The following is a 25,011-nucleotide window of genomic DNA, read 5'->3' on the forward strand; positions in this document are numbered from 1 at the left end:
AAACACAGTCTCACAGCTGGGCATCAAGTAGGCTGGAGACAAGAGGCCAGGGCGTAAGAGGCTCAGGCCCCGTAGAGGTGGTGGAGAGGGGCTTGGTCACCCCTTCCCCTCCCTGGCCCTTACCCACAACCCATGGTTCTCCAGGCTCTGATTTTCTTACTTTGTCACTGGCTGGTGAAAACACCCCGAGTCATTGGGCCAGCTCTCTCCAACGATCACACTTTACACCATAAAAGCAGCAAGTGAGAAGCGGGCACCCGCAACTGCGGGATCCCCTCCCACGCACCCCGTAGAGCCTGAGGGGGTGTTGAGCTTGAGTCACCAGCTTTGGGTGAACAGAGAAGGCCTTGAACGTGTGCATGTTGCCAGCCCAGCGCCTGCACACAAGAGCCTTGTTCCTAGAAGCAGGTGCAGCTCTCGTGGGCTGGGCTGCTCACCCAGGCAATGTGGTCCCCTACTCGGGAGGTGCCCAGGGACCAGGACCCACGATTCTGCCCGCGAACCTCATTGCTCTGCCCAGATGGCCGGCTGGGGGCCTCTGATAGCCGCGCTGCTGCTCATAAATTGAGGTCACTGTTGAACCAAAGTGAAATGCATCCCAAACACTGGAACGACCAGCTGATTCCCTGTGGTCCCCTCTCTCCAGTGGGGCCATGCGCTTTCCCCCCAAAGGAGGCAGCCCTCCTCCAGGCCACCGGGCAGCGCTTTCGGCTCTGCTCCAGGTGGATACAGGAGGGTTCTGGAGATCAGGCTCCTGTAGGTGGGAGGCAGTGTCCCACCACCACGATGGGAAGGTTCGAGTTTCGCTGTGTAGGACCGTGCTCTCGTAACCGGAACCTGTGCCTTTCCCTGCCAAGAGAGGAGAGCCTGGAAAGGGGACACCAGTCACGTTTTGCCTTTCCACTTGGGCCGTTGCCCAGACCAGTCGGGTCAAGGATCAGGAGGCGGGGGGAGCTAGGGTGCTGTTTGGAGTCTGTGGGATGGGCCTCCCTCCAGGGCAGTTTGCTTTGGAGGGAAAAGGATGTCGTAGACGTCTGTAGGCGTGCAGACAGGCTCACTGTCACCCCGCTGGGTCACCACCGGCTCGCCTTCCTCACGGGATCTTCCTCGACGTGGGGAGGTGTGACACCAGGTGTCCCTGGTCCATCCCTGCAGCCTGACTGGGCACGTCGGCTTCTCCGCGGCGGCCCGTCAGGTTGGGAGCCCAGGGCGTGGGTTTCGGGCAGTTGCTCACAGGAAGCAGATCAGCTTGGGAGGGAGGGTATCTCTGGATTACGTTCATCCTTGGGAACATGTTCTTTCTTGGGGAGAGAGTGAGGTGGGGACAGATGGGTTGGAGTGTCTGTCCACAGAGCCTGGTGACTGACATACCCCGGAGCGGGTCGAAACTCATGCTTTCTTTTTAACCCAGAGGAAATCTGATGAAATCAACATGATACTCCTACTCCAGAAATTAAAATCAAATGTGGAGAATGAGTCATCTTAAACAAGGCACCAACAGAATTCTCCAGGGAGGAGCCCAAGGCAGTCTCGATGCCCGATGCCCTCCTGCGGGAGGGGTCCAGGCGCAGCGCCTTCCTTCTGCACCTTCCTGGGTCTGGGCCACCCGGAGGACCTGGCGCTTGGCTGTGCACACGCTGGGATCCTGACCAGGGTGTTCTCCACCCTGCAGATGCTCGTGTTCCGTTATTTTTCTTGGTTGGTTTGTTTTTTAATTGTTCCTCGGGCAGAACGTTGGCATACAGGCCCCCACAAGAATATTCTGGGATTCTAGGATCTGGGGAGTGGCAAATCCACGGGGGTAGCTGAGGGGCTGTGTGCGGGGTCGCGAGTTTGCCACTGGAATCTGTAGATAAGTCTGTCCTTGTACAGCGGTGTCGTCTGTTCGGAGGCCAGCCCCGTAGTTAGCAGGGAGGAGCTGGCAGCAGGCTCTTTTCTCTCTGAGTGAGTTGGCCTTTATACTAAAGATAAGAAAACCTCGTTAGCTGTGGCTCAGACATTAGTAAGCTTTAATGTCCCTTCCTGACTTCTACCATGTGGAGGTGAAGCGGGGGGCGGGAGGCTTCCCAGGTCGAGGCGTGGTTCCGGGGATGGGGGATGCAGTGACTGTCACAGCCTACCCTTCTGAGATGTCCTGAGGTCCAGCGCCGGCCACCCTGACCAGGAGTGCGTGCAGCTGCAGGCTGTACCCAAGAGGTGGTGGCTCCTGGGGCCCGTGGGTGACGTCCAGACCCTAGTGGAGGGTGGCCAAACTTGTAGGCCAAGCTGCCCAGGTACCTCCCAGGTGCCCACCCAGCTAACCCATCAGTGTTTTAGAAATGTATAACTTGGATTTCCAAAAGAGGGTAAGATTCCTAAATTTAGCCTGCTGAGTATAATAAAGTCACATCAGCCATCTAGGGGGACATTTGACACTTTCGGGGGATTTGGGCTCTTTCAAGGAGATGATCCCAGGGATACCTACCAGATAGCTCCAAAGCTGTATTCTTTATTTAAATGGAGTTCATTTGCTCATTCATATTTGAGCGCCTGCTCTGTACAGGCCTGTCACAACCCAGGGAGCGAGGAAACAGGCTGAGTCCCGTGGCCTCGGAGAGCTTACGTTCTCTTGGAGAAATCAGGCTAGAAAGCGAAGAGCACAGGATATGTCTAGTGTTAAAAAGGAAAGTAGGGGAAGAGGGTGGGCTGAGGGATGCTTCTATTGCAGACACCTGAACGCAGTGAGGGGTCCAGTCTGGCGAATAATAGGCAGGGGCCTCCCAGGACGCAGGAACGACATGTGCAAAGGCCCTGCAGTGGGAGGGAGAGAACTTCAAGAAACGGGACCAATGAGCCAGCAGGACCCAGGATGCTGGCCTTGAGGGCATTGTAAGCACGAAGACCTAAGGAGCTTTGGAGGGTTTTGAACAGAGTCCCGACTGATTTTTGTAAAGTCCTGGCTGCTAATTGAGGGGTGGACTGTGGGAGGGCAGAGCTGGATGCGTTAGACCTGGTGGAAGGGAGCTGATGAGTGAGTTGAGAGGTGACAGTGGCGTGGAGGTGCTGCGGGGAGCTCAGCCGGAGCTGCATGGGGTGGCGTGCACACACGCAGTGCATGCCCTCCACGGAGGGGGGGTGGTAAGGGAGGGGCCGCTGGGGAGGGACATGGGCTTTGGGGCTGGCTGAGTGAGCCCTTCACCCGTTGGCTGAGATGGTGAAGTTGGGGAGGAGGTTTGGGGCAAACCCCAAGTTGGGTTTGGACCTGGGAGGCGCTGGATGCCCATCAGTCCTAAAGGGGAGCCCTCGGTGATTGAATCTGGCGTTCCAGGGTCACTTGTCAACAAGTGGGAACCCAGCCACGTCCACTTGTGCTGTGAGGGGGCTCAGACTGCCTGGGCATTTAGATTTAGGGTTCCTTAGAGTTTTTCCCAGTCAAAAGAAGACACACACACACCTTCATTCCTGACACATCCCTCTTGGAAAGGCAGGTGATGAAGTTTTCCTAGTATTACTTTCCTAATTTTAAAAAATATTTTGTTGTGGACATTTTGAAATATGTACATAAATAAGAAAATGGTAAAAATAATTAATAATGAAAGTAATAATAATAAAAATTAAATAAGAAAATATAGAAATGGTTAAAAAATAGAAAAAATAGCATAGCATATAGTAATACATACTAGTAGTATAACATACAGTAAAATGCAGTGTTAGTGAACCTTTGTGAGCTCATTATAAAGCAGATCAGACCATCAGGTCATCTACCCCCACGTTCTTTTCTTTTCTTTTTTTTTTAACATCTTTATTGGAGTATAATTGCTTTACAATGGTGTGTTAGTTTCTGCTTTATAACAAAGTGAATCAGCTATACATATACATATATCCCCATATCCCCTCCCTCTTGCGTCTCCCTCCCAACCCTCCCTATCCCACCCCTCTAGGTGGTCACAAAGCACGGAGCTGATCTCCCTGTGCTATGTGACTGCTTCCCACTAGCTATCTATTTTACATTTGGTAGTGTGTATATGTCCATGCCACTCTCTCACTTCGTCCCAGCTTCCCCTTCCCCCTCCCCGTGTCCTCAAGTCCATTCTCTACATCTGCGTCTTTATTGCTGTCCTGCCCCTAGGTTCTTCAGAACCATTTTTTTTTAGATTCCATGTATATGTGTTAGCATATGGTATTTGTTTTTCTCTTTCTGACTTACTTCACTCTGTATGACACACTCTAGGTCCATCCACCTCACTACAAATAACTCAGTTTCCCACATTATTTTCTAATAAAGCAGGGATTAACTCAAGTGGCGTGGCCTTGAACTTGGGCCACTTGAATTTGAGGCTCGGGGATACTGGCTACAGAGCTGAGGTCAGCACATCGCAGGGCTGTGGGGAGGAGGGTGGAGCAGAAAGAGGGTGGGGAGAGAGAAGGCGGTGTTCCTGGTGCCACAGGTGAGGGCAGCGAGCTCCAAGGTGAGACACGCATGCTTGAGAAGTGTGTCCCTGGTTCGCATGGGGGTGGAGGTAAGTGATAAACCTGGGTGCCCAGGTGAGCCTAGCAGTGGAGGGCTCCGAGTGCCAGGGCGGGAAGTCTACCTTTAAAAGCAAGTCACACCTGGAGGGTTTTGAGCTGCAGGAGGGACCTTTGAGAAAATTAAGGTCACATATGGATTGCACCAGGGAGGGGGTATTCAGGGATCTGACGGCCACGGGCAGCCGCAAAGGGGTGGTGAGCTCTGTTAAGCAGGGCGGGAAGCTGACAGCATCTTGTAGCCGCGCGTCCGGGCAGGCGGGTCCCTCCAGGGGTCTCTCCACATCGGGGTCTGGAGGAGGTGGAGACACAGAGCCTCAGCCCTGAGCCCTCACCCTGAGGGTGCCAGGAGGGGCGAGCCCCCCAGGCGTGGCCCAGCCAGACTGCCTGCCTGTCTGTCTCTGCTGTAAAATAACATGCCCGAGGCGAAGGTTGGTGTCTGCACTCTGCGAATGTATTGGTGGACGTCAGGACTGGGTCCAAGGACGGTCTCCGCCTGCCCCTGGGAAAAGCTGCCATTCTGGGCTGTCCACGGGGCATTGAGCATCACGGGACAAAAGGGTCCTGGTCCCGAGGAAGAGAGAGTGAATGAGCGCATTGAAGCTCCTGTGAACAAGGCTTCTGGTGGTCCGGGAATCAGACTCAGACTTCAGTCCCTGGCTGGGAAGTGGCGACATTGTCAGGGCCTCGCAGTTACTGGCTTCCAGCTTCCTTGAATGGCAAGCTCAGTGCGTGAATCTGTGTTTTAAAAGGACTGCACATCTCTTTATGCAGCTGCTAACACACAGTGGCTCAGGGTAATCACTGTGTCCCCCATCAATGACCAAACAAAAACAAGTATCTGTCTCCCAGAGTCCCAGTGGTGGTCTGTGCTCTGTTCTCCCTGCCCAGCCCTGAGGCCCTGCTTTCCGCCCCTCTCCCGGCCTCTCCCCCGGCCGCCCTCCTGCCTTCTTGGCAGGGGCGGCAGGAATCTGATTGCTCTTAAATGTTAATTTCCGCTTTTCTTGGCCGCCCTTGGCAAGCTGTCTCAGTGTCCTGTAGGGGCCTCAGCTGAGTTCTCGGCTCTCAGGCTTCCAGCCCTGGGTAAAATCCGCCCCATCCGGACTTCAACCAGCCCCTCTGTTGAGGACGTGGCCGTCTGTGCGGGGCTTTGAGGCGGGCTGGAGCTCGTCTGGATGTCTCCTCTCCGTTGCCACGTCCACCTGTGTCTCTCCCCTCCACCAGCTCTCTCAGCGGCTTCTCCTAAACTGTGCCAGTAGTTTTCAAAGACAAAATGGCATTGCTGCTTGCGTTCATGTCATCAGCAGCCAGAGTCTCTCGATCAGAAGCCTTCTGTGGCTTCCGGTAGCGTCCAGGGCCGAGGCTAGACCCTTGGCCGTCACGTTCTGGCCCCTGCGCTCCAGCTTCCGCAGTGCTCAGCCCGCCGTGTCCTCCAGGCCTGCGTGCCCTGCTCTGCCTGGCTATTCCCCCGCCCACCCCGCTTAGAACCCTGGGGCAGCTCACCTCCTCTGGGCAGCTCACCTCCTCTGGGCAGCTGGCCCGGTTCTGCGGAGCCCCGCGGGTACAGCAGGCCTTGGGGGCCTTGGGAGCAGGGCTGTGCAGTAAGGCCTCGAGATTGTGCCCGTCTCGGCTTCTTTTAAAACCCTCCACTAGATGCTCCCCACCCCCGTAGTGAGTGGGACTCGGTAATACTCCCAAGGGCGGTGGGGGGCAGGGCCGGCGCCTCTTTCACTCCGATCTCTCGATCTCTTGAAGCGTGGTCAGGATCCACTGCCCTGGGAGAGCCCTGGCGTCCTTTGTCCTGACGCGCACCGCTGCTGGGGTCCCCGTGTCCTGAGCAGGAGACTGTGGGGTGGGGGCCCTGGAGGACGTGGAGCAGGAAGGGCGGGCCCCTCTCTGGACGTGCCTCTCAGTCCCGGGAGCAGCCTGGCCTGGCGGGGCCGTCAGATCCCGCAGCTAACCGCATCCCCTGGCCCTAACCGCTGCCTCCCAGCTCCTTCCCCTGTGTCCGGCTGCCGCTTCCTAAGAGGCCCGGTCAGACCCAGAGTCTCAGGTAGGACTTGTCATTAATGTGACAGCCCACCCGTCACACGCAGGCTGCGGGCTCAAAACCATCATAAAGCTCTCCTCCCTCACCCGCCCACCCACGAGTCCCATTTTATCCTCTGCGTTGATTCCCGCCAGGAAACGAGGCTTCATCTTTTGGATCCGAAGTATTTTCACGTTCTCTCGTCTCAGTAAACGGCTCAACACGCGGCCACAGGTTTCCTGGTCGGGGCAGAGCCGTGCCAGCCCGGTGACCAGACCTCTGGTCCAGTTCCGACACAGCCTGTGCAGACAGAGCCATGCGGCCACCGTGACTGATGGGCAGGGGGGGCTGGTGTCCCCGCCTGGAGGGTGGACTCTGGGTGGGGAGGAGCCATGCGAACTGCGTGGGGACCGGGAGACAGAGCCCGGCAGCACTTCCTGGCCCCAGCTGCCTCGTGCCTCTAGCTGGGTCAGTGCTGTCCTCTCCTGGAGGCCCAGCTCTGTGCACGGTTCTCTGCGGAGAGGAGCCCGGGGGCAGGAAAGGGAGTCCGAGCGCGTGGTCACGTCCGTTGTAACCTCACAGGGCAGGCGTGGAAGTAATCTGGGATCCCACTCAACTGGGGAAACCATCCAGGTGCTTCACCCCTTCCTTCAAATAACTGGCATGTTTGTGAGTGCTGATGTATGAGTCACAAATAGAAGTGTGTGTGTGTGTGTGTGTGTGTGTGTGTGTGTGTGTGTGTTTTGCGGGGGGGGTGTTCCGGATGGACTGGGGAACTCCAGGATGGGAGGTGGGTGGGAGGGACGGTGGTCCGGGCGCGGGTTGGGCATGTTTTTAAGGGACGCGGCACCCCCAGGCCCCCCTTTGCTCCCTCCCCAGAGAAGCAGCCGCTGCTGTCCTGCCTCCTGTGCATGTGTGTCTAGGCCCCCTGGCCCTGAGGATGCCAGGGCCCTTGCTCTCCCCTTCTGCACTCCCCACACGCTGTGTGAGTCAGCTAAGGCTGCTGTAACAAAATGCCGTAGGATGGGGGGCTTGCACAATGGAAATTTCTTTCCTCACATTTCTGGAGTTTGTGAAGCCCAGGACCAAGGTGCTGATTTGGATCTTGGGTGAGGGCCCGATTCCTGGCTTGCAGACGGCTGCCTTCTTGCTGTGTCCTCACCTGGCAGACAGCAGAGAGAGAAGCGAGCTCTCTGGTGCCTCCTCCTGTAAGAGCCCTGATTCCACCCACCTCATCTAACCTCATCCCTCCCCGCCCCCCGGCAAAGACCTCTCCTCCAAATATAACCACATTGAGTGTTAGCGCTTCAACAAATGAATTTGGAGGGGGACTCGTTCAGCCCATAACCCAGGTCTTCTCTCCAGGGTGTTCAGGTGCAGGAATGCGGCCTTCTCTGGCCTCGGGATGACCTGGAATCCACCTTAGAGCCACTGCCAGCGAGTCACTCAGAGCCAGGACTGGGGCTGCTGATGCCCGCCTGTGTTGGCCGAGGCAGGGGGCGTTTAGTAGTCACTGAGCCCTGCCCCTTGTTCTCAGCGCCTTGCCTGGGTTCTCTTTTTCTCCTTCACGCAAATCAAATCAGAACAGTGCTATTACTACCCCATGTTACAAAGATGAAAATGAATCTTGTGTAAGCTGTTTAACTCAGGGTCATCCCTGGGAGCCATAGAGTGTGGACGCAAACTCGGTCTGCTGGCTGCATGCTTACTGCACGCAGAGCCTGGGGCCGGGCTATGTCATCCCCACTGCAGAAGCTGCGGAGGGTGGCGCTGGGCCCCCAGGTCCCTTGCATGAGTAGGGCCACCCTCCTGTGTCAGAAGACAAATTTCCAGCTGCCTGCGGACAGCAGTCAAAGAACAAGGGACCTGAGGACAGGTTACATGAACCCAGCCATACTGGGGTGAAATTCACCTGCCCTCGGGTAGCCCTCAGCTCCGAGTGCCGTGGCCCAGCTGTGGCCAGCTGTGGCCAGCTGGAGCGTCGTCTGCCCAGTTCCGCTCTGGGAGAGCATGTGAAACTCCCTGCTCTGAAATTGGCTCCTGGCAGGTCCTTTCTTGTCCGTTGGCCCTGGTGAGAGGTCTGCTTGGAACCAGTCACCTTGTTCACCTCCAGAGCCCGCCACACGCCTGGGTGCCCCTTTCCCAGAGAAACCGAGGCCTTAGGAGAGAATCTGTGTTCTTTCGCACAAACATTTCCTTTGCTGGCTTGGTAACAGCACAGTGATCCAGTGAATATACCACGTTTCGCCTGCAGAAGTCACACAAGAATACCTTATATCCACAAGTGGCCACATGTGTCTTATTTGTGTTTGTGTATTTGGGGTCCAGGGAGGATTTAGGGAGCGTGTGGGCAGGGAGCCGTCCCCTCAGACCCACGGCAGCGATGCCGAGTGCTGCTTGCCCAGGGCTGGAATCACAGCGGTGGCTGTTCCTACGATGGGACCAGCCACTTTCTGGGCAGAAGGAGATTTATTTCCCCTTCCCTGCACCCTGGAACTCGCGGTGTGGACAGATCCTGTTTTGTCCTCCTCTTTGACTGTAATGAATGGGCCGGCCAGGTGCTCACGCAGATCTCACAAGCCTCATTGTGCCCCAGGAAGAGGGAGGGCAAACAGCAGGGTAGGGAACACTGCCGGGGCTGTGTGCAGCAAGAGAACAGATGAGACGGGCATAAAGTGGGCATAGAATCCGGGGAGTGAGCCCTGCTCTGCTTCCTTGCGCCAGGAAAAGTGACACGGCCTCTGGAAGAAAGAGGATTCCCACTTGCCGTCAGTTTGCTCTTTAACCGTGTTTCACGTGCTCAAGGGCAATTCCTTTCTTCTTCCCCTGCTCACAGGAAGAAGCACATTGCAGAGCTGACGCCGTAGCGCAGCATGGTTGCCTGAGACAGAAGCTTCAGCAATTGCTGGAATAACTGGAGGGGAAATATGAAACCTTAGCCGTTCACCCGGCAAGAGAGTTTCAAGATGGCAGCTCAGCGCATCCGAGCTGCCAACTCCAGCGGCCTCCCGCGGTGCAAGTCCGAGGGGACCTTGATTGACCTGAGTGAAGGGTTTTCAGAAGCAAGCTTTAATGATGTCAAAGGTGAGCTCCTGGGAACGGTACTGGCTGGGGTTTGCAAGAGCTCTAAGACCCAAGGACTCCTCTCCTTACAGGCTGCCACGTTCACGTTCAGATAATTAAATCTCAGCTCTCTAAACTTCATCGTGTTATGAATTCAGCCCTGGAACAATATCCACTTGTTTTGTTTTGATGGGTTGGGAGGTTGTTTTGAATTTTCCTCTTTGTAATGAAACTTCTTAATGCGGAATATGTTTCTCTTTTCATGAGTTTTGGTGACATTAAGGTAAGAGCTTGGTGGTGTACAAAACTAAGGGGGAAGGAGAGTGTACTAAGTCGATGAGGTCCTGAGAGCCACTGGAGAATAAAAGGGTGGCCGGGGACAGGAGTCAGCACGCTTTCTCTGCAGAAGGTCAGAGAGTGAATACTTGAATCTGTGTAGGCCATACGGCCTCTGTCACAGCTATTTAACTCCGAGATTGTAACGAGAAAGCAGTCACGGAAGAGAGAAAACAAATGGCCATGGCTGTGTTCCAGCAGAACTTTACAGAAACGGCCGGCTGAATCTGGCCCGGGGGCCAGAGTTTGCCAAGCCCTGGTTTAGAGGTGGCCCCGGGGTTTCCCTGACAGCCACGTAAAACTGGGCTGGTGATAAAGCCTATCTTTTGGACACCGAGGTGGATGCCAGTGGGTCATTTTCCTTCTAGAGTCCATCCTGCCGTCACCGGCCACGGTCAGTGTCCCCCGTGAGCATCCTGGCATCTTGTACTTCATCGTCCTCATCACCATCACCACCGTCAGTTGACTTTCCCACCACGTTTACCGAATTCTGTTGAAATGATCCATTGTGCTGCCCACAGACAGCTCAACGGCAAGAGCTTTCGCTTTACCTTCGTGTCGTTAGCCCCTGGCACAAAATCGGTGCTGAATAAATATTTCTGGAACTAATCTGCTACCTCCCAGATAAAATCATGATGCACGACCCCGATGTGCTAAAATCATAATGTGCCTGTTTCTGCCTTTCTTCTTCTCTCTTCCAGTTACCCTCAACTTCCTCTTCTTCCTGTCTGTCCTTTATGCTTGTGGCCCTGAGCATTGCTTAAAATGTTCTTTTAAAGAAAAGACTAGCAAGGGAATCATGAGGTTTTATTAAAAAGAGCAGCAGACCTGTTGGGTGTTGCTGTACATAATCACGCCGTTTGTTTTTCGTGGTCTGGTAATGGGCATTGTTTTCTTACTTTGTAACCCAGCTAGTCATAGTTGAAGCGGGAAACTGGGAGCTCAAGTCGTGCAGTTTGGGCTGGGATTTTGAAACGAGGGGCAGAGAGCTGAATTTTAAAAGGTAATGATGATGCCGCTGCTGATGTGGGAGGAACACTGCAGATGGGGGAGGAAGGCAGGCGAGACAGCTGGGGATGTGGGGAGGGGCTGGTTAGCTGGGGGGGTGGGGGGTGGGGGGGGAGACCCCCTGACTCCCCTCCCGAGGGGCAGCCTGTGGCCCAGGCAGCATTTCGGCCCAGCTGCTCCCCACACATGCCGATGGTAGAACCGGCTTCAAGGTGGGAATCTATTCCAGCCAGAATATCTGCTGCAGAATCTTCTGCCCTAATGAATGTTTTTCCTGCATAAGAACCGAGGCAGAGGGTAGGAAATGTATTATTCAGTGAACTGAACCTCCTGACACCCAGGGATATTTTTTTTGTATTAAAATCAAGGTACCTGGGAATCTGGGCAACACTCTCCAGAATTCATTAAGATGGAATTCGATATAGATTTTCCTGCATTTGATTGGATGGAAGCCCCAGCCTTGTGTACACCCCAGGTGTCTGTGGCCCTTGTCTGATAGAGGGCCGGGTCTTGGAAGGGAGCTCACACCGCGGTCCACTTCCACAGGGGCCCGACGGGAAGGGGCGCCGTCTCCCATCAGACAAGCCTCATCCTTGAGTGAAATATCTATTACTGCTCCTCTCCTAAGGAGAGTGCTTGGAATTTTGAGTAAAACCATTTTTATTCTCCCGTCTGGTAAGAAGACTAAAGTGATCATTTGCACTGATACGTTTTCTCAAGTTATGTACACAGCCTGCCTAATAGCTTTGGTTTTTAATTTTAAAAATATTACTGTAAGGGAATTATTCTGGAGGAACACAATAGGGATATAACTTTTGAGGAATTCTAACAAGATTTTAGTAGCTGGCCAGCTTTCTTTGATTTTCATTTGGTTTTAATTTTTATGTGACATTTTCATTAGATGTGTCAAGGAAACTGGAGCCTGTGACTGCAAAACAAAGTGGGAGGGAAAATCTTATATTATCCCCTGACCCCAGCTGACCCATCTGCCTTCTTCCACCTCCCCTCGAAGCCATTATCTTTGACTTGGCTGTTTTTATTCACTGCCCCCCTTCAGTGTTAAGTGATTGCTCTCTGGTGTGATTTTATAGCAGAAGGGCACAGCCCAGGGGGATTCTAACGTAGCCTTTGGACAACACCTTGTCCCAATAACACGGGTATGGCGTCTCTGTTGTAAGCTTACAGGATGAGCATTCATTCCGCGGATGTTTACTGGGCACCTGCTATGTGACACAGGCCCTGTTCCAAGGACACCACTGCGAGCAAAACATAGCCTAACAGAGCTTACACCCTAGTGGGGCAATGGAGCCCTCCCCGACAAAACCAACATAAATACGTATGGTACATTTTATATTGATTAATGATGAATGCTATGGGGAAAAATTAAATTAGGAGGGGGCCGGAGATGTCTATTTAAACATAACATTTTGTGAGTCTTTACCTTGTACTAAGCATTATTATGCTAATCACTTCATCACCATCATCTTGCTTAATCCTCGCCACAGCCCATCGAGGAAAGGTGGTTCATCCATCGTGAAGAATGTCAGGCTCCGGAGATCACACCGCTGCTAAGGGGTGTAGATTCAAATCCCAGGTCTGGTGATCCCAGTACCAGCTTCTCCCTGACACCCCAGACAGGGTGGTAGGTGACAGCCTTCGAGGCCCAGATTCACACCCTGCTAATAAGCGTATCTCTGTAATTTAGTTAGTGTAAATAAATAGAAGCTTTCTACTTTATTGCCTGAGACTTTGCTGAGGACATGGAATTTAATTTTCATTGTTTCCTTTTATTTATTTCTTTTTAAAGATTTTTTTTTAATGTGGACCTTTTTTTTTTTTTTAAGTCTTTATTGAATTTGTTACAGTATTGCTTCTGTTTTATGTTTTGGGTTTTTTTTTGTGTGTGTGGGATCTTAGCTCCCCCACCAGGGATCAAACCCACAACCCCTGCATTAGAAGGCGAAGTCTTAACCACTGGACTGCCAGGAAAGTCCCCTCACTATTTCCTTTTAAAGGAAAGGGAAACTGGCAAATGATTTTTTTTTGGGGGGGGAGGGCCAATTTGGTAGAATAGGATGTCTGTTTACTTAATCATACATTAGACAAGATGTAGGTTTAGTTCCACTAAAAATGTAGTCCTTTCTTTGCTTATTTACATAAGCAACTAAAAAAAGTTTACTTTCATTTGTTTGTTACAGGAAGGCAGCAAACTCCATAAAACAAGGGACAGTTGGGATGGGGGGGTTGGAGAGAAATATATGGGCTTATTTCCATCAGAAAGAAGTTTCTTCATCCTCTGAGTATATGTACTTTGTTATGTATGGGAGGGAGAGAAAACACTTAGGTTTCTAATTATCTGTTATTTTTCAAAACACACCCTACTTGTTTAGATGACTTTTTTTTTTTTTTTTTTTTGCTGTTCCAATTGCTGTTTACCTTGGTAACACGCAATTGAACGCCAAGAACCATAAATTAGCTTGAGTCACCCTTTAAAGTGTTGGGATTTTTCAGACTGCTTAAAGAGTTGTTCAAAAAGAATGTGAATTACGACCAGACCTAAACCTTTGATTTTCAAGGGATGACAGAGAGACCGTTTCCATGTTGTTCTGAAGGATCGTTTAAAAGAGGTTGAAAGATGGGCTTCCCTGGTGGCGCAGTGGTTAAGAATCTGCCTGCCAATGCAGGGGACACGGGTTCGAGCCCTGGTCTGGGAAGATCCCACATGCCACGGAGCAACTAAGCCCGTCAGCCACAACTGCTGAGCCTGCGCGTCTGGAGCCTGTGCTCCGCAACAGGAGAGGCCGCGATAGTGAGAGGCCTGCGCACTGCGATGAAGAGTGGCCCCCGCTCGCCGCAACTGGAGAAAGCCCTCGCACAGAAACGAAGACCCAACACAGCCAAAAATTAATTAATTAATTAATTAATTTTTAAAAAAAAAGAGGTTGAAAGAGACCAACCTCAAAAATCTTATTTCATATAAACAGTTTGATGAAGAATGGGTTCAACTTGGAAACTAGGAAACAGGCCTGATAGTCAAGGGAACCTTCCCCTTGGTTTATGTATTTTATGCTGAAGGCAGGACATGGAATCAGCTCTTAGACACCGAGAGATTCTGTTGCGGGTCTTTTCCAGTCCCTGGTTACATGCAGTGGGTCACTTAACTCAGCATCACTGTGTTTTCTAAGTAAATCACATTCAGCTTCTCTTTCGACCTAGCAGCAGTCCTGGTAAGTTAGTAACATAAAGAAAAGTTGGGTCAAAATGAGATATTCAAAACCTGGGACATATTGATAATTCCATTATGCTGATTCATGTTTCTGTGGATGGTGGAGAGACTCTGTGGCCTTTCCACCTGACTCAGACTGCGCGTTGGGATGGGATAGAATCTGGGGAGACAACGCTCAATTTAGGCTGTCGGCCAGGTGAATCGCCCACCAGATTTTACTTTGGTTTGTGTCTGTCGTTTACTTGCCGGACTCGTTGTCTCCATGTCGGGGGTGATGGTTTTCCAGACCTCTCTTCTCCCTGGTTTTGACTATGCTCTGCCTCGCCCTGAGGGCCCGCCCTCACCTCCTGTCCTTTGTGTTTCACGCAGTGCCTTCTCCCAGTGCCTTGCTTGTAGACAATCCCACGCCCTTTGGAAATGCAAAGGAAGTGATCGCAATCAAGGACTACTGCCCAACCAACTTCACCACCCTCAAGTTCTCCAAGGGTGACCACCTCTACGTCCTGGATACGTCAGGCGGGGAGTGGTGGTACGCACACAACACCACGGAGATGGGCTACATCCCTTCCTCTTACGTGCAGCCCTTAAACTACCGGAACTCCACCTTAAGTGACAGCGGGATGATCGACAATCTTCCAGACAGCCCGGACGAGGTAGCCAAGGAATTAGATTTGCTCGGAGGATGGACAGATGACAGGAGAGAGTCGAGCAAAACCTACAGTAATAATCCTTTCTGGAACGGTGTCCAGACAAACCCGTTTCTCAATGGGAACGTGCCAGCCATGCCCAGCGCGGACCTACCGACTCCCAAAAGCACCGTGGACTTGCTCCTCTTCGACACGGGCACATCTTCGTTCACCGAGTCCAGCTCAGCGATGACCAACAGTGCCGGCAACATCTTCGACGAGCTGCCGGCCACCAGCCGCCTTCACGCGGAGCCGACGGTCAGGCGGGACAACCCTTTCTTCCGGAGCAAGCGTTCCTACAGCCTCTCGGAACTCTCCGTCCTCCAAGCCAAGTCCGACACTCCCGCGTCCTCGGGCTTTTTCACGGGCTTGAAATCGCCGGCCCCCGAGCAGTTCCAGAGCCGGGAGGACTTCCGGGCTGCCTGGCTGAGCCACCGGAAGCTGGCCCGGTCCTGCCACGACCTGGACTTGCTGGGCCAAAGTCCCGGGTGGGGCCAGACCCAAGCGGTGGAGACGAACATCGTGTGCAAGCTGGAGAGTTCGGGGGGCGCCGTGCAGCTTCCCGACACCAACATCAGCATCCACGTGCCTGAAGGCCACGTGGCCCCAGGGGAGACGCAGCAGATCTCCATGAAGGCTCTGCTGGACCCCCCGCTGGAGCTCAACAGCGACAGGTGCAGCTGCATCAGCCCGGTGCTGGAGGTGAAGCTGAGCACCCTGGAGGTGAAAACCCACATCGTCTTGGAGATGAAGGTCTCCGCTGAGGTGAAAGGTGACATTTTCAGCAAAAGCACAGTGGGCCTCCAGTGCCTGAGGAGCGACTCAAAGGAGGGGCCCTTTGTCCCCATCCCACTCACCTACAGCTACGGGGACACGGTCCGGGTCCAGCTGGACAACCTGGAGCCTTGTATGTACCTGGCCATCGTTGCCCACGGCCCGAACATCCTCTACCCTTCCACGGTCTGGGACTTCATCAATAAAAAAGTCACCGTGGGTCTCTATGGCCCCAAACACATCCACCCATCCTTCAAGACGGTGGTGACCATTTTCGGGCATGACTGTGCCCCCAAGACCCTGCTGGTCAGCGAGGTCACCCGCCAGGCCCCTAGCCCGGCCCCAGTGGCACTGCAGCTCTGGGGCAAGCACCAGTTCATCTTGTCTAGGCCCCAGGATCTCCGAGTCTGCATGTTTTCCAACATGACCAACTACGAGGTCAAAGCCAGCGAGCAGGCCAAGGCCGTGAGAGGGTTCCAGGTGAAGCTGGGCAAGGTGAGCCGCCTCATCTTCCCCATCAGCTGCCACAACGCCAGCGAGCTCTCCGACTTCACCTTGAGGGTCCAGGTGAAAGACGACCAGGAGGCCATCCTGACCCAGTTTTGCGTCCAGACCCCACAGCCACCCCCGAAAAGTGCCATCAAGCCGTCCGGGCAGAGACGGTTCCTCAAGAAGAACGAGGTCGGGAAAATCATCCTGTCCCCGTTTGCTGCCACCACCAAGTACCCGACTTTTCAGGACCGCCCTGTGTCCAGCCTCAAGTTCGGCAGGTTACTCAAGACGGTGGTGCGGCAGAGCAAGAACCACTACCTGCTGGAGTACAAGAAGGGGGACGCCATCGCCCTGCTCAGCGAGGAGAAGATCCGGCTGAAGGGGCAGCTGTGGACCAAGGAGTGGTACATCGGCTACCACCAGGGCAGGGTCGGCCTCGTGCACGCCAAGAACGTGCTGGTGGTGGGCAAGGCGCGGCCCAGCCTCCTGTCCGGGCCCGAGCTGAGCACGGCGGTGCTGCTGGAACAGATCCTGCGCCCGTGCAAGTTCCTCACCTACATCTACGCCTCCGTCCGCACGCTGCTCATGGAGAACATCAGTAGCTGGCGCTCCTTCGCCGACGCCCTGGGCTACGGGAACCTGCCGCTCACCTTCTTCTGCCGGGCCGAGCTGGACAGCGAGCCCGAGAGGGTGGCGTCCGTCCTGGAGAAGCTGAAGGAGGATTGTAACAGCACGGAGAGCAAAGACCGGAAGTCCTTCCAGAAGGAGCTCATGATGGTAAGCGCCCGGTGGGGCTCAGATGCGCGGAGGATGGGGCTCGGTCCAGCCTCAGCCTCTCCCCTTGCACGTGTGGGAACGGGTGTGGTGTCGGGAGTCCGTGGACCGGTGTCTGGGCCCCCGTTCTGCTCCCTGAAACTCACACACACCTGGGGATAGGATTGACGTGGGGCCGGTAAGGACCCCCAAACAACTCGGGGCCACTGCGGCGAGGGTCGTTCAGGTCTCTTCCTGCTGAATTTGTGAGCTCCCCTGGAGGTCCAGAATGCATCTCTGCCTGCCCGGTTGGAGACGCAAGGGGGCCCTGTGCTCCACCCGCCCCTGTTTAGATCTCTTGGGACAAGATCCATCCTTTCATCAGATTCCCAGCGGGATTTGTGACTCGAAAGTTTGATGAACCACTGCCTCAAAGTCTGACTTTACCTTGCTGTGAATTTTTCTCTCCAGGCCTTACTTGAAGGTTCTCTCCTCTCTCTCTGTGTCATTTCCTCTTCCTCCTTCTTGCGTGTGTTTGAGTTGGGGTGAGGACAGCCTCTGTTTTGCCAGCACAACTGGGAACTTGGACCCTAAGAAGTAAAGAGGGGGGCAGTTAAGAGTCCCACTGCTGGGCACAGCCGGCCCACAAGCCAAATGGGAAGCTTTCTGGACCCGATCACGGCCTCCAACAGGCTTGCGCTCTGCGCTGGTCATGCCGCCCACAGGTGGTCCACTCTAACTGCCGGTTCAGTTGTGGTGGCCTTGGAGGAGTTACCTGGGAGAAGCCTAATGTCCTCTGGGCATCCCTGGTCAGATCTGTGCCGGACATTCTTTGTCGACTTCTTTCTATGATAGAAGCCGACTCAGGTCTCTTCCTGGTCCTCATGATGTGGACACGTCCCTAGTTTTTGTTCCCACGGGAAACCCCCGGGACTCGGTCATAGGCTTTTCTCTAGTGTTCTGCCGACTCCACACGGTCCTTTCCGCCTCCTAATCTCTGTACGGTGTGACTCCCAGCACCCCTGAATTTCTGCCACTTCAACTCCCCTCCTTCCCCCCACACTTGCCATTCTGAGTGAACGCCTGTTGGATCGGATGGGCCAGGCGTGTCTGCGTGCGTGAGGACGCACGCGTGGCCAGAGCTGTACAGCTGGGGGTCATCATTGCATGCACGTCCTGGGCTGCCCTGTGGGGCTGGCGGGACAGAAGGGATACGGTCCACGGTGGCATGGCCCCTGCCGCAGGGAGTATGCATTGCAGCCCGGCAAGGGATCGGGGCGTGAAGAAAGACCCCTTGCGGTGGCCCCAAGATACTAGTAAGTGCCAGGTGCATGGAGCAAGATGAGAGCCTGACATTGCCCAGAGGAGGGAGACGGGAACTGGAGGTGGCAACCGGGGGTTCGCTGGGGGCATCCATCGCTGATGGGTCGCCGATGGCAGCTTCGGTTGGGGGAGGCGGGGGAGGAAGCCGGTTGTCATGGCAACGGGGGGGTGAGGCGGGGGTGGGGATGGGCAGCAGAGGAAGCTCCCCCCGAGCCGGATGGGGCTCCTGCACAGCGGGGACCCAGGACCCTCCCTTCAGGGTCTTGCCTCGCCGGCCCACCTGTGAGATCAATTCCCGGAGCTTGCTTCCAGCCCCAGCTGCCCGGTGCCCTCGTGGACGGACCTCGCATAGTGGGCGGGGTGAGCGTCCAGCTGGGGTCCTCCGTCGATGGTGGAATGATGTGCATTCATGGAACATAAAGGGTATTGACCGTTCCTTCGTCACAGCTAGAAAACGCCCACCTGGAACCGGCAGACGTGCAGGACGCATCAACCTGAATGGCTTCCTCCCGCCCCGGACAGAGGTGGCTCTCACTGCCATTTCCTCCTCGTTTCTTTTCATCTTTTTTTATTCAACTTGGAGAACTTTCTCTGAGAGCAGGTTTTTCAGGTGGCTTCCTTGGGTTAGTGTGTGTGAGGACGGGGGTCTGTGTGCGTCCCAAGTCCCTCTCCCTGCCCCCCGCCCCCCGCCAGCCCCACACCCACCAGGACTCCCAGAGAGGAGGAAATGAACCTTGACCTTGGCAGGAACTTGGCCCCGAGACAGGTTAGGTTAGATTTGCGGTACAGAAGTGAAACTGGTTTTGCAACATTTCCCCCACTCCTCTCCTATCTCTTCATCTTGTGGGCTGGCAGATTTGAATGGTTGGCCAGACTTCTAGAAACCACAGGCTGATTTATCCCAGCGTGTCTCAGGAGTCACTGGAAACCAGGTGTTTTATTTCCAGGGACGTAACAAATCACTGAGCAGTCAAGCTTCCTATGCCCTCAACCACTGATTTAACCCACCCCCTCTCCAGCCCTGTCACAGCCAGATCACCTCTTCCCCACCCCTCTCATTTTGAAGGTAGTTTTCTGTTTAGTATGGCTCCTTGGTTTGGAAGCAGTGATTGAACGAATTAGAAGTGGTAAAGCTTTGGGATGGTAAATTTGCAGGGAGATGGGAAGGAGAAAGGAATCAAGGACTGAGGTGTCCATCCCTCCACTGCCCTCTGCACGAGGTCCGGCCCCTTCCTCTGCCCCACAGGCCCTGTAAGACCCAGCCCCGCCTATCACACCCTGGGGGCCCCTACCTGCCCCTGCACACTGGCCACTCTGGCCTTTTCCTGTATCTTGGACACACCCAGCTGCCCTGCCCCAGGCCTTTGCACCTGCTGTTCCCTCTGCCTGGAATTCTCTTCCCCCAGTTTCACGTCGTGGCTTTTTATCGTCCTTCAGATTCCAGCTCAAGTGTCCTCTTGTCAGACCTTTCCTGCAGCCCTGGATAAAGCAACCTTGTGTCTCTGGGTCACTGACCTTCTGTGTTATTGTATCATTGTCTTCACAGTGCTTTCTCGAATCTGAAATGGTCTTGTTTACTTGTATTCATGGTTCTTGTCATTACCCTAACTGGCTATGAACTCCACGAGGGAAAGGACGCTGGCACATAGGAAACAACCAGATAGTTGATGAGTGAACGAATGAATGGATGCAGGCTAAGAATCTGATCTGGACGCAATCTCGTGAGGTCAGACGTGTTTCTGCTTTCTGGTTCCGTTCCCTCTTTCTATTGTTTTAGTGCATATTTTCAATCTCAGAGCTGGTCCAGAGGCATCTTGTGTAACCGTATGACCTCCCGCTGTGCCTCTGCTGCCCTTGCTTACCTGCATGGTGTGACCACCGTGGAAAATGCCCCTCTGTGCCCGGTCCGCCCAGCTCTCCAGTAGAAGCCATGCATGTCTGTGACAGAGGATGGCCATCCAACACCGATGATGCCCCCCGCTGACTAAAATGAAAATGGGGGGAGGCATGATGCTGGGCTGACCCCAAGGAGAGTGACCAGGGTGGACAGAGCTCCCAGAGTCCCCAGGCATTAGAGGGCATTGAATGAACCCCTGGGGATCTCTTAGCTGGGGGGACTTGTGGGTTGGAATGGGCACCACCTATTTGAAGAGCTTTTGAAGTCAAATTCTGTTGTCAGAAACAGGCCCGCGAGAGCTGGTGGCAGGTAGATGGCTGAAGCTTCTAACAGAGCTCGGAAGAGCCATCACGGCCAGCCAGGGGCAGGTGTTTGCACTCCCTACTCTTTCAACATTTCTTGGGTGCCTACTGTGTGCTTAGTGGGGATGCTGGGTGTTGGGCCTTTCCCTGAGGGAGATGCTGAGTGAACAACCACAGGAGTGCAAGACAGACTCGTAATGGGCCCCGAAGAAAAGATCCCCTTGGCGTGGGTGGACCAGGGAAAGGCAAACATACCCCCTGACTCAGGGGATGTGCAGGATCCCATCCAACAGGGAGGGGCTGTCGGGTTGAAAGCACAGTATGGGTAAGGGCCAAGGGTGCAGAGGAACAGGGGATGGGGTAGAACCAGAGGCTGGGAGAGGCCGGAGGCTGGGTTGAACCAAGTTGATGATACATGGGAGGATGGGAGGGGGGCACGCAGCCACCTGGGCTGGATAATGCTTGTGCTTTATTCCGTGGGCATTGGGGAGGGGGGTGTTAAGTGTTTTAGGGGACGTGAAGGGGAGCCAGGTGGATCCAGGTGTGTCCCTGCGCGTTGGGGATCCAGGTGTGTCCCTGCTCCTTGGGGATCCAAGTGTGTCCTTCTCCTTGGGGATCCACGTGTGTCCCTGCTCCTTGGGAATCAGGTGTGTCCTGCTCCTTGGGGATCCACGTGTGTCCCTGCTCCTTGGGAATCAGGTGTGTCCTGCTCCTTGGGAATCAGGTGTGTCCTGCTCCTTGGGGATCCACGTGTGTCCCTGCTCCTTGGGAATCAGGTGTGTCCCTGCTCCTTGGGGATCCAGGTGTGTCCTGCTCCTTGGGGATCCAGGTGTGTCCTGCTCCTTGGGGATCAGGTGTGTCCTGCTCCTTGGGGATCCAGGTGTGTCCTGCTCCTTGGGAATCAGGTGTGTCCTGCTCCTTGGGGATCCAGGTGTGTCCTGCTCCTTGGGGATCCAGGTGTGTCCTGCTCCTTGGGGATCCAGGTGTGTCCTGCTCCTTGGGGATCAGGTGTGTCCCTGCTCCTTGGGGATCCAGGTGTGTCCTGCTCCTTGGGGATCCAGGTGTGTCCTGCTCCTTGGGGATCCACGTGTGTCCCTGCTCCTTGGGAATCAGGTGTGTCCTGCTCCTTGGGGATCAGGTGTGTCCCTGCTCCTTGGGAATCAGGTGTGTCCTGCTCCTTGGGGATCCAGGTGTGTCCCTGCGCATTGGGGATCCAGGTGTGTTGCTCCTTGGGGATCCAGGTGTGTCCTGCTCCTTGGGAATCAGGTGTGTCCTGCTCCTTGGGCATCTACCCAGGTGTGTTGCTCCTTGCTGCCTTCTAGTCTCAGAGCCACTCAGGTGACAGCCAGTCTCCCCCTCCCCCCCGCCCCCCTGAGTGTCATTCTTTCAGAATACCAGGACACCTGGCGGTGGAGGATCTAATTTTCACACACATTCCTGGATTCTCCTCTTGTTAAGGCAGTGAGTGGGCGGGTCATTTTTAGCAGAGGTCAGAGATGAAAAGTACAGGTCAAACGGAAGTGCTGTGAGGCGGGGAGCCCCTCACACGCTTGTGCCTGGATCCCTTGGCTTTTTACCCCCATCTGCCTTCAGACCTGGCCGACCTTAGCAAGAGGGCGCCCTGTGCAGTAGCCCTGGGATTTTTTCCATCCTGCCCTGGCAGGTGGGGATTGGATGGCCAATGGCCCTGGGTCTGGGTTGTGGCGTGGCCGAGAGGGGCAGTTCCCAGGCCACGTGCACATCGGTGCTGACCGTCAGAGCCTCTGGGGTCCTGGGGTCTGCCCCGCTGCTGTGGCTCACCCCAGGTTTTGCTTTTTTCCAGAATGAAGATCATCCTCATTGACTTTTCTGTTTGTAAAAACAGCAGATGCTGCTTTTTGCGTTGCTATTTGCCAGTCCTGAGGAACAGCAGCAGAGAAGGCCCCCGGCCCGTCTCCCAGAGGCAGCCTGTGTTAGTGGTCTGCAGTGTAGACACTGCGGATATTCCTCAGTCCCCTGAGTTTGCCCTGCGCTGTGCATATTCTGCATTCTGTACACGCCTGGAGAGCATGTACAGGCGGCTCTGTCTGTGTCTGCGTGGAGCCTGTGGGCCCCCCAGCTGGGCAGGTGCTCTGGTCCTCGGGCTCCGGTAGGGCAGTGGCGCCTGGTCTCACCGTTACCACCGCTGCTCCGAGCCGGGTCCCGGCCCCGTGGCTCTGCACGCTTGTCCCTGTGAGTTCCATGACAACGTGCTGCGAGCTGTAGGAGCCCTCCAGACACGGGAGGAGCCAGCGTTGGCGCGTGGCAGTGGGCGTCACTTCGGGGCGTGCAAGGCCTGAGAATGACAGGGGATGCTTTAACAGCCCTGCTGGTGTCGAGAGCTATCACTGCAGCAACCAGACTGGACAGCCCTGCTGGTGTGTACACACTCCCTTCACCTCTCTGAGCCTTGGGTTTCAACGTCGGTTTTTGTTCGTTTCATGAAGGCAAGAAACGACAGAGTATGTTCCTCTGTTTTTAGGGCATTAATGTTGCTTCTGATACACTTTGTGGGTTTGGGGAAGGGTTTTCTGAGTGTGGTCAAAAGCCCAAGCGGAAGACATTGCTATGTGTTTGTACCAGGACTTAATGACAACACTCAGCACTGAGTAGAGAGAAGGATTTGGCTCATGCTGTAGAACTGCGTGGATTGGGGTGATGGCCATCTCGTGCTTGTGTGTGTGTGTGTGTGTGTGTGTGTGTGTGTGTGTGTAGGGTGGCAGAGAGAACCCTGAGGAACCCAGCTCTCTGAGAACTGGAAGTGTTTTCATTCAACGACACACTTTCAGTGTAAGAGATTGTTCCCGACTTTGGCTTTGAGGATTACGAGAGGCGCAGTGTCCTCCTGGCCGGGAGGGAGGGCGGAGGGAGGGAGGGAAAGAAGGAAGGGAGGGAGGGAGGGAGGAAGGAAGGAAGGAAGGAAGGAAGGAAGGAAGGAAGGAAGGAAGGGTGCTCTGGGCTCTCGGAGAAGTTTCTCTGAAAAAGGGAAAGCTACTGTAGGATGTAAGTCAAGGTGGGTGGTTGCTTTAGGAGTGAGGAGCGGGGTGAAATCAACACCGAGAACCTTGAAAACTGATGGAAATAAGGGGGGATGTTGAGATTGGGGAGAGCTAGGGCTGGAGAGGACGGTGTGGGGCGAGGCTCTGAATCAGGAGGAAAAGCTCTTTACCCCCCAGAAGAGGACACAGTAACTACCTGCTGTGCACTTAGGGAGGTGCCTGGGGACTTCCTGCCGGGTGGTCCCAAAGCCCAAGGCTGCGGATGCAGGGAGGAGCAGGGTTGCCATGGTGACCGCCCTTCTGGCGTTCTAACATCTCAGGAATGGGAGCATGACTGGGGTGGACATACAGCAAAGGGACGTTTCGTTGTATTTTCTTGAGAATGTCTCTTCAAACAGGGGTTGACACACTGGCCCGCGGGCCACCCACTTCTGTAAATGAAATTTTACTGGACTGCAGCCCTGCCCACTCGTTCAAGTGTTGTCGTGCTGTTCTCACGCCCCACTGGCAGAGTCGAGTGGCTGAGGCAGAGACGCCATGCCCGCAAAGCCAAAAATAGGTCCTGTCTTGCCCTTGGAACAGACTTGGCCACCCTGACTGAAGTCATGGGTCACTCCAGCTCGTGGGAGTCCAGCTGGAACCAGCCTTGTGCTTTATTTCTGGTATCACCTGTGTATACTGCTGTGTGTGCTTCAGGGAAAGGGTTCCAGCACCATATCCCTGCCACTGAGAAGTTTTCTATTGCTGAGACTTGGTGGGCACCCAGAATGTGCCGTTCAGAAAAAATAAATGCATGAACTACCCCTTGGCGGTGGTGTGGGCAGCGCTCTGCCCCAGCTGTGACCGCTCGGGGCCAGAGAGAGGGTTTGGGTTTCTCAGGACCTTTGTGCCTGCACCCAGTGCCCTGGGAGAGAGCAGCTTTGATCGCCCCTGCCAGGGATACCCGAATCAGAAGCAGGCGACTCTGAAGTGTTCTGTTACCTGGAAAACAAGGTCACCTGCGGAGCCTGGCAGCTGAGCACACAGACACTGCTGGGACACTGTGAGGAAGCCTGGGTGGGACCATTGTCACGGGAGGTTGGCCAGACGCCTTCTCAGGACACCAGGCGTGGCTGGAGGGCACCCTGCCTCTCCTGTGTGTCTGGGCTCAAACCACGCCACGCCAAAAGAATTTCTTTTTAACTTTTTTTTTTAAATTTATTTTATTTAAGTAGAGTTGAATTACATTGTTGTGTTACTTTCTGCTGTACAGCAAAAGGGCTCAGTTATGCATATACATACATTGTTTTTCATATTCTTTTCTATTATGGTTTATCACAGGATATTGAATATAGTTCCCTGTGCTATAAGTGGGACCTTGTTGTTGTTTTTTATTCAAGCAAAAGAATTTAAATCCAGAATTCTATCAATTTGTCACACGTCTCCCCCATACCATAAACACATCCCTGTATACTCTTCACATCTTCTGCAGCACAAATCTAGTAAACATTTTAAGTTTTTTCAAACAATTTCACTTGAAGATACCAAAGTTCAGAGACCATTTTCTGAAATCTGTAAATCGTTGAGATGAAGTCTCGTGCTCAGTTCCTGATGTCACGT

The 25,011-nt window shown here is 54.3% G+C and overlaps 1 protein-coding gene across 2 annotated transcripts in view; it reads left to right on the forward strand.

The window, feature by feature from the left end:
- The window catches only part of SH3BP4 (SH3 domain binding protein 4), a 92,136-nt gene that overhangs the window by 61,757 nt on the left and 5,368 nt on the right, over window positions 1-25,011 (forward strand). For both annotated transcript variants that reach the window (XM_057551570.1, XM_057551569.1), the window contains 2 exons: window positions 9,372-9,619; window positions 14,538-16,897. In XM_057551570.1, the coding sequence (XP_057407553.1) occupies window positions 9,502-9,619; window positions 14,538-16,897 (2,478 nt within the window). In that variant the 5' untranslated portion in view covers window positions 9,372-9,501. The remainder of the gene's footprint in view (window positions 1-9,371; window positions 9,620-14,537; window positions 16,898-25,011) is intronic.

The sequence above is a fragment of the Balaenoptera acutorostrata genome, chromosome 8 (genome assembly GCF_949987535.1).
Source record: "Balaenoptera acutorostrata chromosome 8, mBalAcu1.1, whole genome shotgun sequence".
In the NCBI taxonomy this organism is placed as follows: Eukaryota; Metazoa; Chordata; class Mammalia; order Artiodactyla; family Balaenopteridae; genus Balaenoptera; species Balaenoptera acutorostrata.